General features: G+C 33.2%; 2 protein-coding genes across 3 annotated transcripts; both read left to right on the plus strand.

Annotated features, from left to right (window-relative positions):
- Positions 1-5,257: 5,257 nt before the first annotated feature.
- Positions 5,258-9,654, plus strand: LOC134245206 (uncharacterized protein DDB_G0271670-like). Of its 2 annotated transcripts, XM_062727589.1 has the most exons (9): positions 5,258-5,370; positions 5,665-5,862; positions 6,203-6,253; positions 6,380-6,442; positions 6,596-6,754; positions 6,879-6,991; positions 8,121-8,209; positions 8,328-8,611; positions 9,540-9,654. In XM_062727589.1, exons 1-8 carry the CDS (start codon positions 5,289-5,291, stop codon positions 8,392-8,394), a joined length of 822 nt encoding a protein of 273 aa, XP_062583573.1. In that variant the 5' UTR covers positions 5,258-5,288; the 3' UTR covers positions 8,395-8,611; positions 9,540-9,654. The 2 variants fall into 2 exon arrangements, with proteins under 2 accessions (XP_062583573.1, XP_062583496.1); XM_062727512.1 differs by lacking the exons at positions 8,328-8,611; positions 9,540-9,654 and having other exon boundaries at positions 6,879-8,013; positions 8,121-8,199.
- A 1,531-nt stretch (positions 9,655-11,185) lies between these two features.
- LOC134245511 (uncharacterized) lies at positions 11,186-14,813 on the plus strand. Its single transcript, XM_062727825.1, has 3 exons — positions 11,186-11,562; positions 12,930-13,016; positions 14,662-14,813. The coding sequence occupies exons 1-3, from the start codon at positions 11,469-11,471 to the stop codon at positions 14,811-14,813; spliced, it is 333 nt and encodes a 110-aa protein (XP_062583809.1). The 5' UTR covers positions 11,186-11,468.
- The last annotated feature ends 3,882 nt before the right edge of the window (positions 14,814-18,695 follow it).

An 18,695-nucleotide genomic window follows, 5' to 3' on the forward strand; every position in this document is an offset into this window, starting at 1 on the left:
AACTCAAAATAGGTTAAAAATTATGCTAGACCAAATAATAATTATTTCGCGTTGGAAGTTATTTCTAACCTTCTTTTTAAAAATGGGGACCATACTAATGTATTACTTATTTTAAAATCTTGTAACAAAGCAACTGAATACCTGTACAAGGTGTAATATAGCTATCCATAATGGATAGGACTGTGCTGTACACAGTACCGGTTACATCGCATGTTTCAGCTGTTTGTCACGTGACTTGTATAAAAAGAGAATTGTTAAACCGAATGCATGAAATGAAGATAGTGCAAGGGCATATACGCTTGTTTTCAAGAACAGTATATTTTAGGTTTCTACACAGGTTAATAAAATTTCAAATAAAAAATAGGGTTAATAGGCTTTGTTACAACGCAAAATGTCCCAAACGGAAAAAAAATCTAACAAACTACTTTCAAACCATAATCAAACCACTAACAAACTATTCTTTTATGGTTTGTTAAAGTGGTTTGATAGTATAGCATTTAATGAAACACTAATGCTACACTGTTGCTAAAAATAACTGAAGTGGTTTGTTAGTCTTTCATTTCAGCTAAAAGTGATTTGTTTGTAGTTCATTACACTTATTTCCTTAAAACAGTGGTTTAATAGTATAGCATTTGACTTTAATGTCTCAGGGCTTATAGCTTGTTTGTAGTTCATTTAACTTATTCCCTTTTAACAGTGGTTTAATAGTATAGCATTTGACTTCAATGTCTCAGGGCTTATAATTTGTTTGTAGTTCATTTAACTTATTCCCTTTTAACAGTGGTTTAATAGTATAGCATTTGACTTCAGTGTCTCAGGGCTTATAATTTGTTTGTAGTTCATTACACTTATTCCATACAAACATTGTTTTACAATAGTGTAGCATTTGACTCATGTTCCTTGGTCTATATATATATATATTTTTTAAATGATTTCTTGATGTTTCATAATTTTGTAATAGGAAAGGAGAAAATGTATGGCTGGACCGGGAATCGAACCCGAGACCCTTTGTATCTCCAGTCAGGTGCTCTACCAACTGAGCTATCCAGGCAGATATCCGTAGCCCAAACCATTACATTAATTCCTCCCTCCTTAAATGTCTTCACCGTCAAAGACACAACCCAAGTTCTTATTGCCCCTGGCAGGACTTTCACCTGCAATTCCAGGGGTGGTCAACGGCACCAAATCTTTAACCTGACATTACACATTTAACTTGAAGTTTGGGTGTGATTTGTTGGTACATCATTAAACTAATACATAAACGTGCATCTGCTCAATCAATCAATGGGTGAAGCAGAATCGATGATTTTCATGGTGAAATTGTGTTTGCATCCTTTTTCTCATGATATTGATATATCCTTTTACAAAGTCTAACAAGTTATCGTTTTTGTTTTTTTTATTTTGAATTTTTGAAAACAATATACAATCCAGAGGACACCTCTGTCATTTCTTTTCACAAATTTCTTTCATTCTTTCAATTTCAATACATACACACAAGTCCAGAATATCACTAAGATGAACAATACATTCTTTATCTACAGTTGTACAAAATGCATATGTGGAATCTGTACATCCATAAAGTTTTCATTGATATGTCTATCTGGGATCACATTCTCATGGTGCATATTAAACAAATCAAAACATACTGGTTCTAGTTTTTGAATACAAACTAGTTTGTTGGATGTGTCTGAACACTCCTCATCCTGATCAGCAAACCACATAATGTAACCAAAACATGCTTTCTTGTTTTCAAAATACTTCACGGTATATGAATTTCTTTGAGAAACTCTTGAAAAATCTATACTCTGATATAAAAGATCTCTAATTACAGCTCTATTGTAAAATTTCAGATCAAAAGTGTTCTTTTGAAGAAAATTGCACAATGCCACTTTAAGTGAGTTGGTCAACATTTTATCATAACCTTTTCCAAGAAGTGAAAACTGAGATGTATGTTTGTTTTCTCTTTGTTTTGTAAGTTTGGCAACCAATTTGTGAGCAACAGATACAGTTGAAATTGATTGTGAAAGCAGGGGCAACTTTTGAAAAACATGAACTGCATTAACAATTTGCAAATCAATACACTGTGTTCCATGGAACAACTTAAGCAAGTCACCATTAGCACTTTCAAAAGCAAAACATGATGTTGACCATAAAGGACCAAGTTCTTTCACAGTTGTTGGTAAGTGCAGTAATGAATGTATGTTAATAGTTACATATCTTGCATCATACAATGAGGGAAACATAAAGACAAAATACTGAAGTAACTTTTCACTTTTTTCAATATCATGCTCACTAATACTGCTTTGAGAAAGTAAGAACAGTGCTTCAACAAATATACAATAATGATACAGGTATAGTGGTGGCAAAAGGTCAAAAACACAAGGAATTGAGTAGTAAAATAACCAGGATCTAAGTTCTGCAGCCTTCCAGAATTTCAAATGTTCACTAATTGAGCGTGGTTTTCTGGTAATGATGTGAGGTGGCTTTATAGATTGAAGTCTTGAATTAACAACATCTACATACTTGTACAGTGAAAATGTTTTTAAACTGTTTGCTATAGTAAACCACAACTTGGTAAGTAGTCGTACACTCCCAAGACAAATGAGATGCATGTAATCAATTGAAATTCCTTTCACAGTATCAAACTGAGGACAGAACATGAGAATAGATGGACCTTTGATGCCATTAACTGTCCTTTTCGATTCCATTGCTTCTTGAGCATTTCTTACAACCGATTCATGGGTTCTTCTTGGTTCAGTTGGATCTGGATGGTTATTGTTGTATGGAAAAATTCTTATATTTCCGCCACTGTCTGTACGATGATTTTCTCCATTCTGTTCACATTTAATGCAACAGCCTTCTCCGTTATGTTGATTTATGTTCAGGACTGCACTGCGGGCAGGTAGATCGCAAGAAACTGCGAACAGAAAGGCTCTCACAACATGAGTTGTTTGAGAATCTGTTGTTATGGACACTCCTTTTTTCCAGTTTAGAGAGCGTATTTGACAGTGGTTCTAGAAAGGTGTTCATAGACGGTTTCGTTGATCCGCACCACAGTCCAGCTAGAATCATGTACTTTTTACTCTTTCTCATCCTGTACGTAGTTCATTTATCATTAAAAAGATTGGCCAAATTGATGTTTTTGAACTTTTGAAAATTGGTACACCGTCAGTGTTGAAAGTGAAGCTGATGTTATTTTTTTTACTCAATGGTCCACCATTTTCATACAGTTTTCGATATTGTGAACTGTCATATACATCTTCAATGTTGTTCATTTTTTTCTTTACACGTGTAAATCTGTGACTCAATCCTTCTAAAAATTCTTCTTGGGAATAAAAATTTGTCAACTGAGACTCTACATCCAATTCCAAAAAGTAATCTTTTGCATTTTTTCCCAAGTTTTTAGAGCATGCAGGATTTGAGCACATATTTTGATCAACATCAACATGTGCAGTACAATAAGAGCAGAAATAATGCCTTTTTGCTGGTAATTCCAAGTTTGCGAAGAAAGTTTAAAATCTATGTAGGCTCTCAAATGCTGGATTTGAAGCAATCAAGTGTATGTTGATCAAAGTTAACAGGTCCTGTAACTGGGATGATGTTAATGAATGGGTGATTGCAAAAATCCATATCAAAAGTACACTTGCTTTTACCGTTAACGAATGTCCAGGCTGAACTGGGTTACATTCTGAAATCTTTTCCGAGGAGATATCTTCATTTGCTTCTTCATCATTGAAAATGTTTTCATCCTCTTCATAATCATTTTGCTCAAGCGGATTTAAATCATCCAATAAACTCTCAAGCACCGTGTTTTCTTGATTCCTGATGAAATCAATCAATTCGCTTTCACATGATTCAGTGTCCAAATCTTCAGTATCAGAATTGGATATATCTTGCATATCATAATCTTCATCATCTTTCATGCATTTGCCAGTTCTGTACAGTACATCTTCGTTGTTTACACTCTCAAGAAATTGACTTTCACTGGAGTTTACCGTGTCACTTTGTAAAGTGTTTGATGGTCCTGGGTCACTTAACGAATCATCATGATCATCTTGTCTTTCATTGCTTTCAAATTTGGCCTTCTTAAAGCGTCTCTTATAGCTTCTTGGTCTAACTTGCAACCGTGTGTTTACACGGAAGTCTTGTGAACCTAGTAATGAAGAGATATTTAAATAAGAAGCTGTATATTAAAATATGAATCAATGGAATTTATGTAATTAAAAATTTGGTCAAACAGGTCCAGTACAATACCCTGATAAAGGTATATAGCTTGATGGAAGCTATATAGCTTTACCAAAGTATATTACATATACCTTGATCAAGGTATTTTATGTCATGAAAATTCAAAAACATTCTTAAAAAATTAAATACTGAAATTTGAGTTCTGAGTTGTTGTCAGTAAATTCATCCATGCATGTAAAGCACTTTAACACAAACAAATCAGTACAAAAACGTGTCGTGTGAGCGTTTGTGTCAGCGTTTCAAAACAAAAAGAATTTGTTTTGAATTTTCATGACATAAATAACTTTGATCAAGGTATTTGTAATACCTTGATAAAGCTACATAGCTTTATCAAGGTATATACCTTTATCAGGGTTTCGTGCTGGACCTGTTCAAGTTGCTTCGTTCGTACGCAAGAAATCCATACACTTTGAATTTTACTACCGGTATATTTACTTACTTTGTTGCTTGTTCAAGTTGTTCTCATCGTCTGCCATGTTTGTTTCAAAGACTTGTTATCAGTATTTTTTCGATATTTAATCTTGTAACCGGATACTTATCATTCCAAACAAAGAAAACACGAGTCTACTGTAAAACGGAAGTGGAGAATTTAGATAAGTCAACCTTTAATGCACTCTATATTTTTCCTAGTTGCTATGAATTTATTAAATATTTAATACTTTGATTTTTGTTTTTTCACCACATATTCAAACATTTATGCGTGTGTATGTAATCTTTGTAATAGAGAAGATTTATTTTTTTTTGGAAGTTAAATTTGTGTGTAGACATTTTTAGGCACGACTCGCTCATATCCGATATCCGGTGATTCAGCCATTACAATTTCTCCCCCCTAGTAAAAATTTTTAAAAAAGTGCCTAATTGTGATAGTTCTTTGCAAAAAAAAAAATTCTAAAAATGCAATAATCTGGAAATTAAGTATATATACTTTACATTGATATTTAAAGCGAAGAATTCTCAAGGAGTTGAGAACTATACACGACACTCGGGGGTTGTATTTAACAGCGCAGTGGAAATGCGCCAATTTTAAACCGCCGGCGGTCAAAATGTCAGGGAAACGTGTTATCGAAAGACCAAAGAAAATTGAGGAAAGCGCCGACCCTGATTTGATTCTAATCAACAGACAAAGTAATGAAAAGAATTTACATTATCTCAATCCTTTTTTTATCATGTAACGACTCATGCATATGTGTATATAGGCTAATACAAGAAGAATAATACACAAAAAATCCAGCATGTACGTACCGGTATGTACAACATGCATTTCTGGTACAATCATTACAATTTTATAGCTATGTTGCTTGATTCACCTACGTAAGTTTATTTAGCAACAATTTATATTATCTTTTAGAAAAAGCTATTTTTATTGACATGTGGATATTAATTACAATTAATATGTTATTACTTTATATTTTATTTCAGCACCATATGTGAAAGTACAGTTTTTAGATGATGGCAAAACAGAAACCTATGATTCAGCGTTCTTAAATGATGAAATTTTAAATGCAGAAACAGATGAAAAGCTAAATTTTGATGAACTTAAAATTGGACAAACTGTGGCAGCATTATGGAAGAACACCCACCACTATTTGGCTGAGGTGCTAGAAATAAACAGATTAGGTAAAATGTCCTTTTCATGATTCCGATAAGATTTAGGCTAAAAAAAAAAGAATTGAACTACTGTATGTGTACTTTACAAAAGCATGTGCAGGCTTCTTCATATTTTAGCTGCTTTGTCGCGGATAAGAATGTACTAATTAATGAATACCACTAAGTAATTATCTAGTGATCTACTTATAAAATACAGGGCACAGACATTTTTAACGCTAATTCATGATTACGCCAACAATTTCTTGCCCTTGATTGTGTTAAATTTGAATACACTGATATATGTACAAGTAAGGTATTTTGTATTCCTTTCTGTTTGTTTTATATATATACGTGTACTTTAATATTTCAGGAAAAGATGAGAAACATAAAAGCAAAAAGAAAGGAAATAGGATATTACAAGGTATTTATACAATTTTTGTGTTAAATTGATGGACTTTGATGATACCAGCTCTTCAAATGTAAACAAACAAAATTTTTATGAGAGCTGAATTTCATCAAAATTTTTCAACATTTTGTAAAATTTCAGCTGCCCATAATACATTTTCATCCAGTGAATCAGACGAAGAAGAAGAAGAAAACAAGCAAAAAAGTATGTGACATATTTAATGAAAATACATGTGCTGGTAACTTGTATAGTATTGGCTATAATTAGTATTCTCATAATGATGAGTCCAAAAAAAAAATTAAAGAATCTTTCTCACTTGAAGTGTTGTAATTGTGGAATAAAAATTTATTTCAAAAGAAAAAGATGCAAAAGAACTCCAAAAACCAAAGACAGTGAAGAAGACCAAAGAGAAAGATGAAAGAAGACAAAAGAAAAAGAACAGAGGGAAAGAAAATGATATAAATGTGGACTCTGATGATTCAGACTGTCAAGTTGTGATTAAGAAAAAGAAAAAAGGTCAGTATTTATTATTTTATATATATTAAGCACAAGGTAACTTTTATATTGTCAAGTATATCATCAATATTGTAAAATAAATTTTGTTTAACTGAATTTTGAATGAAGTCTTCTATTTTTTTAGAAATTCAAGCAGAAAAGAAAAAACGGAAAGAGGCCATCACGAGTGCAGCCCAGATGGCTGCAGCATCTCTTTTCCAAAGAAAAACAGTTGCATGCAACCCAGCATGTTTGCAGGTACCTGAATTTAATACTGTTTCATCTAAAAGCATGCCTTCCTGCACATCTCAATCATCCAGCACGCATGTCCCTAGTAGTGTTCCATCTCTAAGCTCTTCATCCAGCACGCATGTCACTAGTAGTGTTCCCTATCTCAGCTCTTCATCCAGCACGCATGATACTAATAGTGTTCCCTCTCTAAGCTCTTCATCCAGCACGCATGACACTAATAGTGATCCCTCTCTCAGCTCTTCATCCAGCACGCATGTCACCAGTTGTGTTCCCTCTCTCAGCTCTTCATCCAGCACGCATGTCACCAGTAGTGTTCCCTCTCTCAGCTCTTCATCCAGCACGCATGTCACCAGTAGTGTTCCCGCTCTCAGCTCTTCATCCAGCACGCATGACATAAGTAGTTACCCTTCCCCTTGTATGACACCAAGTATGCTTGACACCTCCAGCACGCATGTCACAAATGCGTATCCTGCATTAAATTTCAATTCAACATTAACTCATCCAAATCATCATATTTCACAACCCTTGGGTCTTGCTAGTTTAAATGTGTGTTCTCCCAGTCCTGATGCATCAACCAGTATGAATCCCATTAACAGTACTAGTAGTTTCTATCAGCCTTTTGCCTCTGTTTCCACTCACAGACTGGCATGGATCTTGCTGATTTTTCCATTCAACCCCTTCCTCCCTTAACTAGTTCAAATTCATCTCCAATAGCATGTCAAGCTCAGTCTTTCACCCCTCTTGTAAATCCTCACCGCCCAAAACCCTGCTACCCACCAATATGGTCCCCAGTCTCCTATCTACCAGCTGACAATACCAGTGCTTCCTGCAGCTCCCATAGTACAACGAACACTAACTTCATGACTTCTTCATTTATGGCAATAGAGGGAGCTGAAGTGGATGATTTTGATCCCTCTGAAATTTCTACTTCCACCCCATTAAGTGCCAGTAGTGATTGTCTTGATTGTGTTATCAAAGATAAAAAATTAAAGACCTTCAAGCTTTAATTGAAGAGCTGAAAGAGATTGGTAAGAATGTATTCAGGCTACTTTATAGTCTTTTACAACTTAATTTTGTTAATTTAATTATTATAATAATGAAATATGAACACATTTATTTCTCTCTTTTTTTTTAGCTTCGTCACCATCTTGCGTGGAAAATGCCAGTGCAAAGAAAAGACGATATCAACCAAAAACTAGACCGCAAATTGATATGGCATACTTTGTAAGTATGGGTTTAATATAAATTCCCATTAAAAGTAGGCTAGATATTCTTTTTAATTACTTGTAACATTCATAAACTACTGAGTGAGAGCATTGTATCTGAATTTTGAACTTTACAGATTGAACTTAAAAAGGATGGGAAAATTCCAGATGGCTACAGCATGTTTGCTCCAGGTTGTCGTGTAGCAGTTCGTTCCCTATGGCTTCATGATCTTTTATCTACAATTGGAAAGGCCAGGGCAAAGAAAGAAAAAAAGGCTCAGCGAAAAGGTTCCTCGATACGAGAAAACAGGGAATCTGAAATTATAAAACGCCTCATTGATGTTTTTTTATCCCTGGGAGTTGGCAGTGGAAGGAGGTATACACTCCTTCAAAAAGAATCAATTGTATGCTGCCCTGATGTGTAAGTTTCTTGCTGTGGCCTTCAACTCGACATTTAGATATATCGACGACGTATTGTCTATTAATAATGATATTTTTCATTCCTACGTCGACACGATATATCCTGGTGAGCTTGAAATAAAAGATACCACAGAGTCCGACACTTCTGCTTCATACTTGGATATTTTACTTGAAAAAGACACTAATGGTAATCTAACAACCAAGCTATATGATAAACGTGATGACTTTAACTTTTCTATCGTCAACTTCCCTTACTTATGCAGCAATATACCTTCATCACCTGCATACGGAGTATTTATATCTCAGTTGATTCGATATGCAAGAACATGCTCTACGTATGAACAATTTCTTAAACGAGGTAAATTATTGACAAGCAAGTTGATGAAACAAGAATATCAACAGTCTCGTTTGAAGTCATCATTTCGTAAATTCTATGGTCGATACAATGACCTTGTCAGCAAATACAATTTATCATTGAATGAAATGCTGACTGACGTTTTTCATACCAATTGTTAGTCCATTATTTATACACTGAATTGACCACGGATTTTTTCCGTTATATCCTGATTATGACAACGAGCACACGGCGGGTGTGACCGGTCAGCAGGGGATGCTTACTCCTCCATGGCACCTGATCCCACCTCTGATGTTTCGGGGGTCCGTGTTTGCTCTGCTCTTATTTTGTATATTTGTTTAATGGACGTTGAGATTGAATACTGTTCGTTATTTCCATATCCTTCTTTCTACATCTATATGTCTACATATATTTTAAAAAGTCATATAATATTTAAATGTTTTACTAAACACTTTTAAGTTAAAGTTAGTTCTAAATGTTTCAGATTTTGTAAAGAAAAGAATGGATATATATAGTTTTGAAATCATAAAAAATGATAAATTACTTGATGCATTGTTTGATTTTTAATTTGTAGCCTACAGCACCCATGTTCTTAAAATGAGTGTTCCTGATTTCAAAAGGTGTTGGAATAGCAAAATGGCTACCGCAAGACAAACCATCAAGCGAGTAAACACTCCTTCTGCAGAAACCCTCAACTCAGTGAAACAACTTTAAATACGCAGGGGTAATAAGGAAGCATACAAAATATTCTACATTGACTAACTCAGTGCTACATTATGACGTCATAGTAGGCAAGATGACGTCAATTTTAGAACACAAGTTTTTGTACACAGGGAAAAGTGGCTCGCATGATTTTCATGCGATTGCCTTTTCGCATGAATTTCGTGCGAAAATCATATAAAAACCATGCGAAAAGTTCCACATGCGAATTTCATGCGAATGTCCTCACATAATATTTATGCGAAATTCATGCGATTTTCATGTGACTGAAATTTCGCATGATATTCATGCGAATTCCAAATTATCAGTTTTTCACGTAAAAATTGTGCGAAATTCACATAAATATTATGCGATATTCATATACACAAGAGAAAAGCAATGAACAAAGAAATTGAACATTTCAATATTTATTTAGGTTTTTCTGCCACATCAAGTGATAAAAATTGCCAGTCTCTGATATCATATTGCTTGGATGTTCCTGGGTAATCCATTGACTTTAATGATTGTTGTGTTTACAGGCAGTTTTTCAGTACGTCTTTCTTTCAGTCTTGTGTCCTGACAAGTGTTTCCTACAAAGATTATTAATTAATTAATTAATTAATTATCTAATTATTATATCAATTATTATAAAATACTATTACCCATACCAATATTCCAATTGTTTAGGTCAAAGGGACAAATTCCTAGATTAGGATGACATTAAATACAATAAATTCAATGATATCACTTGAAAAGTCCATGTTTTGGCAACTTGAATTACTGAGTACCGGTATGTTAAATGGTACTTTATGTTTAGAGCGAAACAGAAAAGACCATGTGTTTAACAGATTCATAACTGCATATCAGACTTTAAAGGGATGTGTCAGACACCATACGGTGTGTTATTGACCTAGCGACTCTATATATCGGGCTGCTATTGAACCATAAATGAGATAAAAATTTTCATTTTAATTATGATGTTCCAATTGGATGACAATAAACATGTAATTGATGAATTTTTAATATATTACAGACAACAGTAAATACTGAAAAGATTGATTTTTTTAAAATCTGCACAGAATAATTAGAATACCTCAACTGTGAATAAATCAGATGCAATATAAAGTTACACTTTTTTTGCATGGACCTCAAATTAATCCCCTAGAAGATTAAACCTTTTGTTTGACCTATGTCTAAATTATTTTATGGGATACACTTGGTCTATAAAAGTTGTGTTTACATGTGTCAGAACAAAAACACTGTCTGTGTGTTGTGTTCTGACACATATGTAGAAACTTGTAATGACAATTAGTTTAAATAAAAATAACCTTAAATTACTCAAAATTTAGTAAACCTTCATATAGATGTCACTAAGCATAAAAAGGACCAGTCGATTCACCTGACTGCGTTACGTAGAACCTGAAATGAGAACGCAATCCGAATTTACTCTGAAAGATTTCGTTGCAAGTTGAATTATAACCACAAAATATGACAAAAAATCAACAAAGCATACATATTTACCATTGTTTCAAAGAAGTATATCACAATCAGCCAAAAGGAAAGTCTAGAACAAACCATAGAAAGGAGCTCTTGCTGACTCGGATTTTTTTTCTGTAACAGGAAGTGCAAGTAGAACCTGGCTAATCGGTTTCGTATTCATCCAAGAATCGGGAAATACCTTAATCTTTGTAATATTAGTCGTTCAAATTTTTATCTTAAAAATGCATCTCAACTTCAAAGACGAACGCAGATGACTAAGTGAAATAAATTTACTTTATGGAATCAAAGCTAGTTCTTTTATGGAATGCCGTACGTCACAAATTACGTCATCATGCGACTTAGAAAGCAGAAAGAAAGAAAGAAAGAAAGAGCAGAATGTTTTCAACTCCATATTTTCTGTAAGTTTGTAAGATTCTCATCTTCTTTTTATATCAGACGGATGTAATAACTTTATTTGGGAATATTTGTTGACAGCTTAATAACAGATATGAGATTCAAGTGGATCTAACATTATCTATGGTAACGCATAACGTTATGTGTTGAAAATGAAAGATGGGCCTAGTACAGGTTCTCTGCTTTTCTTACAATATTATTGGCCTATTGATAGGCCTAATGTTTTAATGTGTTTTTAATTCCTGTTGCATTGGGATCTAGTATATAAAATTAAACTGTAGCAATCAAATTTTAAACACACGTAGCATTGGGGGGGGGGGGGGGTTGTAGATAGAATGTTGATGTTCTATCGTTTAAATGATAAAAATTAATGTCCTACGTACCCGGTGAGGGCTTAAGATTATTCTAACTACGGTGGTAAATTGCAACCCTCCCTTTTGGATTTGCAAAAAAAAAAAGAAAAAAAAAAAAGGAATGATAAGAATTAAGTTCCAATTTTTTGTTTGTTTGTGTTTTTACCATAGGAAATGTTCAGTGAAAAGCTAATGTTGTTGGATAGGATTCTCAGGTTCTGAGATCAATATTTTCCTTTCTTTTTCAAAAATTTTTCAGGTAATCCATACAAATATTTTTTCCTAGTTTTATATCAACCTCCTCCTTTAAAAACCATACCCCGTCCGGTATCCTATTTAGTTATAACTACATGCAGGTGTAAAATGTACATTATAATACCCCCCCCTTTGAAAAAATCCTTCCACCCCTCAACAAAAAAAAATACCCCACTGTCCTGTCCACAAGTACCTGTGCATGTGCATTCCAAAATGTTTGCAGATATAAAGAGGCTTACTTACATCTGGAATGCAAGACAGAAAGTCCTAGTCACTTCCCTAAAATGAGTCGTACTGTACATATATTTACAAAATATTTATTAATTCGAAAATATTTATTAAATGTTGTATTCTATACTCACAAGTATAATTTGCTGGTTATAAGCAGATCTATGCACGGCACTCCATTATACCACACTGATAGCTTCTCAAAGATTATAAATATGATACATGTAAGCAGGTAAGAAAAAAAATCTAAGAGAGAAATATTTTTTGCAGAGCCTGTGGTATACATTGTTTGTTATTACGTGTATAACTATCAATAACAGTTTTGTTATTACGTGTATAACAATTTTGTTATCACATGTATACATGTAGCAAAACCTTAACCATTCAGCTTATATTTGCTTATCTTGCATTTCTTTAATGTAAATACATGTATATAATCTTCGTTAATTTATAAATTTAAATAAAGTGACAAAGAGATAATGAACTAAATGTTATTGAACCTACGGTACCTAACATTTTTTAGTTTCTCTGTATAGGCACAGTTACTTGTCATCACAAGGATCAGATTTCAAGTACCAGAGTAGTCCTAACTCCTAAATTTTCCCAATTTGTCAAAAGTACATGTAAGTATTTTATAGCCGAAGGCTCAAGTGAGCTTTTCTGATCAAAGTTTGTCCATTGTCTGTCTGTTGTCGTTGTTGTTGTCATTAACTTTTCACATTTTCGACTTCTTCTCAAGAACCAAGTGGGCCAAATTCAACCACACTTCGTTGGCACAAAGTATCTTTAGGTGAAGGAGATTCAAGTTAGTTCAAATGAAGGGCCATGCCATATCAAAGGGGAGATAATTCAGAAATAATGAAAATTTGATGGTATGATTTAAAAATCTTCTTCTCAAGAACCACTGTGCCAGGAAAGATGAATCTTACAGAGAAGCATCCTCAGGTAGTGTAGATTCAAGTTTATTCAAATCATGACCCCCAGGGGAAGGGCGGGTCCACAATGGCCAATCAAAGTTTTACATAGAAACCCTTCGGGCTTTATGGAATTTAATCTCGTGACCAATTATGACTAAGCTGGGAATATTTCATTGAATTTTTCTCACCTAAGCCAGAAGCTTAAGTTAGCCCTTTTTATGCCCCCGTAAACAAAGTGTTGGGGTACAGTTTATAGTTTTTGTCGTGTCCGTCTCTCTGTCTGTCTGTTTGTCCTCAAAAACTTTAACCTTGCCCATAACTTTTGATTTATTGGAGCCATGACTTTCATATTTCACATCTGTATTCCTTGTGACAAGATCTTTCTTTGGGTACTACCAAATTTGACCTCTTGACCTTGGAGTTTGACTCACTTTTACATGATAATTTTACACTTTTACTTTGGCCATATCTTTTGAACAGTAGACACCAGGACATTTATACTTCACATGTGTATTTTTTATTGAAAGACCTTTCACTGGATACCAACAACCTTGACCCTTTGACCTTGACCTTGTAGATTTCTGTACCTGTGCAAAACTTGAACCTTGGCCATAACTTTTGAACGGTAAGGGATACGGTTTTCATACTTCACATATATAATCCTTGTGAGAAGACCCTTCATTGGATACCAAGCACTTTGACCCTTTGACCTTGACCTTTGAGTTTGACCTACTTTAAAAAACAAGCCTTGACCATAACTTTCAAAGGGTTAGGGCTAGTGCTTTCATATTTTACATATTTAATTCTTGTGACAAGACCTTTTATTTGATAACAAGAACTTTGACCCTTTGACCTTGACCTTGGAGTTTGACCTACTTTTAAAAGAAAATTAACCTTGGCCATAACTTCTGAAAGGTTAGGGCTAGGGCTTCCATACTCTACATAAGTAATTCTATGTGGCAAGACCTTTCATTGGATACCAATTAGTAACTTAGCCTTTAGGACTTGACCTTGGAGATTTTTGTACTTATTGAAAAAAAACTTTAATAATGGCCTGCTTTCAAATTTCACAATTGCTTTCCAGTGAGAATATCCTACTTTTGGTACCTATTAATTAAATTTGCATTTAAGAAAAGTTTAATCTTTGCTATGTTGTCATACGGGGGCATCAGTGTTTCACAAACATATCCTGTTTTTGGTCAAAATGTGTCGTAAAATTTTTCATTTTGATTTCATGCATTGTTGATCGAAACTTTAAATGCATTTTATAAAAAAAAGTACAATTGTAAAAATACCAGCTTATAAAAAATTCTGAAATTTGTGAGATTCTCAATAATATGATACATTTCAGCTAGTGACACAAGAGAAGAATGTGGAGTAAATGCAAATAAAGGCTCGACTGCAGGGGTATACCTGACTTCTCGGCAATTTCTGGTTATCACCATCCGAATGACCAATTCAGAGGAGAAGACCAACTTCAAGGTGACTTTTATGCATTGGTAAGGATTGAAATTTAATTTCATTAGGGACATACGCAACGTACCTTACCTACTGATAATTTTCCAAGATATTCTAAATTTAAACTTATAATATCATTACATCTTCTTAGACAAAAAATCAGCAATGGTTACCTGGGGTTTTGAGAAGATATTAAATTTTGAAAATGTTTGCATTATTCAAATAAAAATGTACAAAAATTATATAACATAAATTCCAGATTTTCTTTTCATCAAAAATTGTCTCAGAAGAGGTGTACAAATCCATATATAGACATTAAAAATATTACACACATATCCTTCATTTAGTGGAACTCTTCAACTCCAGGGAAGAATCCGAAAAAGTTCAAACTACATTGCATATGACCTTAATATGGACACTTGAGGGATGCAAGTGTCAATTTATTGTTATTTGTTTTTAGACCTATTGCTTCTCTTTTCATCAGTTGTTGTGTGTCCCATCAGTAACAAATTATCCATTACTGACTGAACCATTATCAACCAAATTTTGCATGGTAAAAGTGCTTCTTGATAGAATGCAAACAAACTAAGTACATTTAAAGTATATACTTATAATGAGTAGTTAAGAGTCCCATTTCCAAAATTGTACATTACTTTGCCCCTGGGTACCCAGTAATAGGTTCTGATGTTATAGAAGACATATAAAAAATGCAGTAATTCTTTGACAGTCATCTTTTTCTGCTCCTAGGTACTCGGCAAATAAACCTATGCATACATATATTATTTTATCCTATGTTTACGCCTTTATATATGCCTATATAACATCTTAAAGCAAGGACTGAAAAGCAAGGCAAACTTAAAGGTCAAGGTCAAAAGGTCAAATTGTTAGCATCTGAAGGAAGGTTTTGTCATAAGGAATAATTTAACCTGTGAAATATGAGAATTTTAGTATTAACTGTTAAAAAGTTATGGCCTAGATTATATTTTTTAAAAGTGGGTCAAACTCTTAGGTCAAGACCAATTTTAAGGTAAAAAAAACTTATTGAATGGTTTTGTCACAATGATTACAAAATAATGTGAAGTATCAGATTGATAGCACTAACTGTTCAAAATTATTAGCCTAGGTTAAAGTTTAGGGATTTTTTTTGTAAAAGTGGATCAAACCCTAATATCAAGGTCAAGAGGTCAAATTTTATAGTACCCTGATAAAGTTCTTGTTACATGAAATACACCTGTGGAATATGAAGCCATAGCTCCACCCACTCATAAGTAATGTGTTTAAAGGTTAAATATTAAGACAGAAAGATGGACATAACAGTACAAAAACAATATAAACCCAACAATCTTTGATAACAGAGGCAAAATTAGTGCATAATATTTCCATGACTGTTTAAATAGTAAAACAGATTCAAACTTATTCCTTTAAAAAGTTGAACTTTGAAGATATAAAATTCATGACTAGTCTTAATAATATTTTTAGATTTATTTCTGTTCTTTGCTTTACAGAGATCTTTCGCTGATGGACTCAAATTGTTCAGGAAAAAATCCAGCTACCACAGCCACAGATTTCTTGCGTGTACGTGTTCAGAAGGAACATAGATGCAATGGTAGGTAAATTTTGCTTTTAAATTCCCTTGCAACAGATACAAATTGCATCATCATACATAGGTCAATAAAACAGAGACAATTATCTCAAGGTTTAATTGATACCTGACACAAGATTGTTTTTAAGTTTAAAGTCATTTGCAGGAAAATTGTTTTCATTTTTTGTCAATAATTTTATACTTAAGAAACATTATAATTATACTTTTAATTATGATTTATGATGTATGATTTTGAAATCATTATAATTTATGATGTATGTTTTTTTAATTTTTTAAAGATCATTTACAATGTAGGCAATATAAATTCAACCTTTTACCAAATTGAACTTAGGGGTGATATGAGATTGCTATATCTACTTTTGTTCATATTTTATGTTATCTTGATAAGTAGGGAAATATTGACTTTGGAAAAGCAGTTGTAAAATTCATGACTGTATTTCATTTACCGGTACCCAGTATTCATTACAATTATTTTCTCTTGCAGATGAAACAATCTCCAGACAGATGGGTGGCCCTTGAGCAGAGAATGTTAAAAAGAATTGAAGCATTCAATAAAGAAGATTAAGAAACAGAATGTGTCCAGTTGTTTGTTCATCAAAAGAATAACTTGGATAATCATAGTGGTGCTTCCTCAAAATCTGTATGTGTTAAAATTAAGCAGTTTCAAATTAAGATTTAGATAAAGCTCATTAAGTCATTTGCTGGATCAGATTTTGAGATTGTACTTATTGCATTGTTTTGAATACAGTAACAGTGAAACTTTGATGATTAGTTATACAAATTCATATACAGATCTAAGTATTAGAATTTCCTAATACTTTTCATCAAATGGATTAAAAGAATTGAAAGTTCAATATACTAGGAAAAATATATAAATTACATCACATGGATTTGATATGAATATATCATGATATTTACATGAAATTCGCATGAAATTCATATGAAAATCTGTAAAGAAAGCAGCAAAAAAATTCATATGAATTTCGTGCGAATTTTTAGTCGCATGATATTCGTGCGAATTTCATGTCAAAATCGCATGATATTTTCATGCGAATATCATGCGTGGTCTTTTTCGTCTCCTTTTCATGCGAAGAATTCGCACGATATTCATGCGAATTTCATATGAAGTTCATGCGAGCCACTTTTGCCTGTGTAATACTGGTATTTAGAGATGTAATTTAACTCTAGAAAATGAATAGAAACGTGTAAACAATGACAAAAATAAAATGTTTTTATTTTGTTAAGCTGTATCTGTCATTTTGATTTAAATCTGCCACCGATGACGTCATATGTGTACATCAAGTAACTTGGGAATTGATGATGTTGTGTAAAGAGAATTTGGCTAAGACGGCACGTACAAAGATACGTAAAATGGAGTTTAAAAGGAAGTATCGTGAATATTATGTGAAATTCATATGGAGTTCATTTATTTATACAGGTATGCTAATTTATTTTCATCGATTATATTCTCTTTCGAAGACAGTTACCTTAATAACGTATACCGGTCGGCCTGTCCTCTGTCATTCGTGACAAAAATAATGCGATAGAACAACAATAAGCTGGATATTTCAAAACATAAAATTTATACAGATGGAAAGTTTGCCCTCTGACAAACTTGAAAAGTGCTGCTAGAATCCCGAGTTAAACATGGTTTTACGAAAAATATCGGTTCATATGTATAAAATTCAAACCATGGGGTAAGGTTTCGTGTGAATATAAGGAATAATTATTTTATTGACAAGACAGTGGGATTCTAGCAGCACTTTTTAGGAAAATTAGATGTTTTTCAACTATATTATTTACTCAAAGAAAGCATTAAACTCCGGGGTATTGTTGTTCTGTTAGTCTTTTTATTAAGGAAAATTTCGCTATTAATAGACGCCAAGTGATACCGTGGCGGTGATGTACGTCTTTGCGTTAGACACTCTTTTATCTGTTTAAAATAGTTAATAACAGTTTACGTTTATCAGCGGTTTTGGTAATTAATCAAACTTAATTTTCTTTAAAAAGTCTAAATTTCCCGAGGAATGACTTATATGCTTCCTTAACATACCCGCGTATTTTCCTTTGGAATGTGAAATTTTACACTTAATAATACATAGACATTTGTTACTTATGATGTTTGTTCATTTTTTAGAAAATTCAATAATCTTATTGTCATGTTAATTTGTAAGCAATTCACTCGCTCATTATTAGAAATTCAAAGTTGTGAGGAAGTAGTTCTACAAAAAATTGAGTCTTTCATGAAGTACTTTAAATTGTATTCAAAGGAAAACTTGTTATGAAGGTTTTATTTATACATAATTCGCAATTACCATTGATAT

The sequence above is a fragment of the Saccostrea cucullata genome, unplaced genomic scaffold (genome assembly GCF_032062105.1).
Source record: "Saccostrea cucullata isolate Sc308-1 unplaced genomic scaffold, CSIRO_AGI_Scuc_v1 ctg1915, whole genome shotgun sequence".
Classification (NCBI taxonomy): domain Eukaryota; kingdom Metazoa; phylum Mollusca; class Bivalvia; order Ostreida; family Ostreidae; genus Saccostrea; species Saccostrea cuccullata.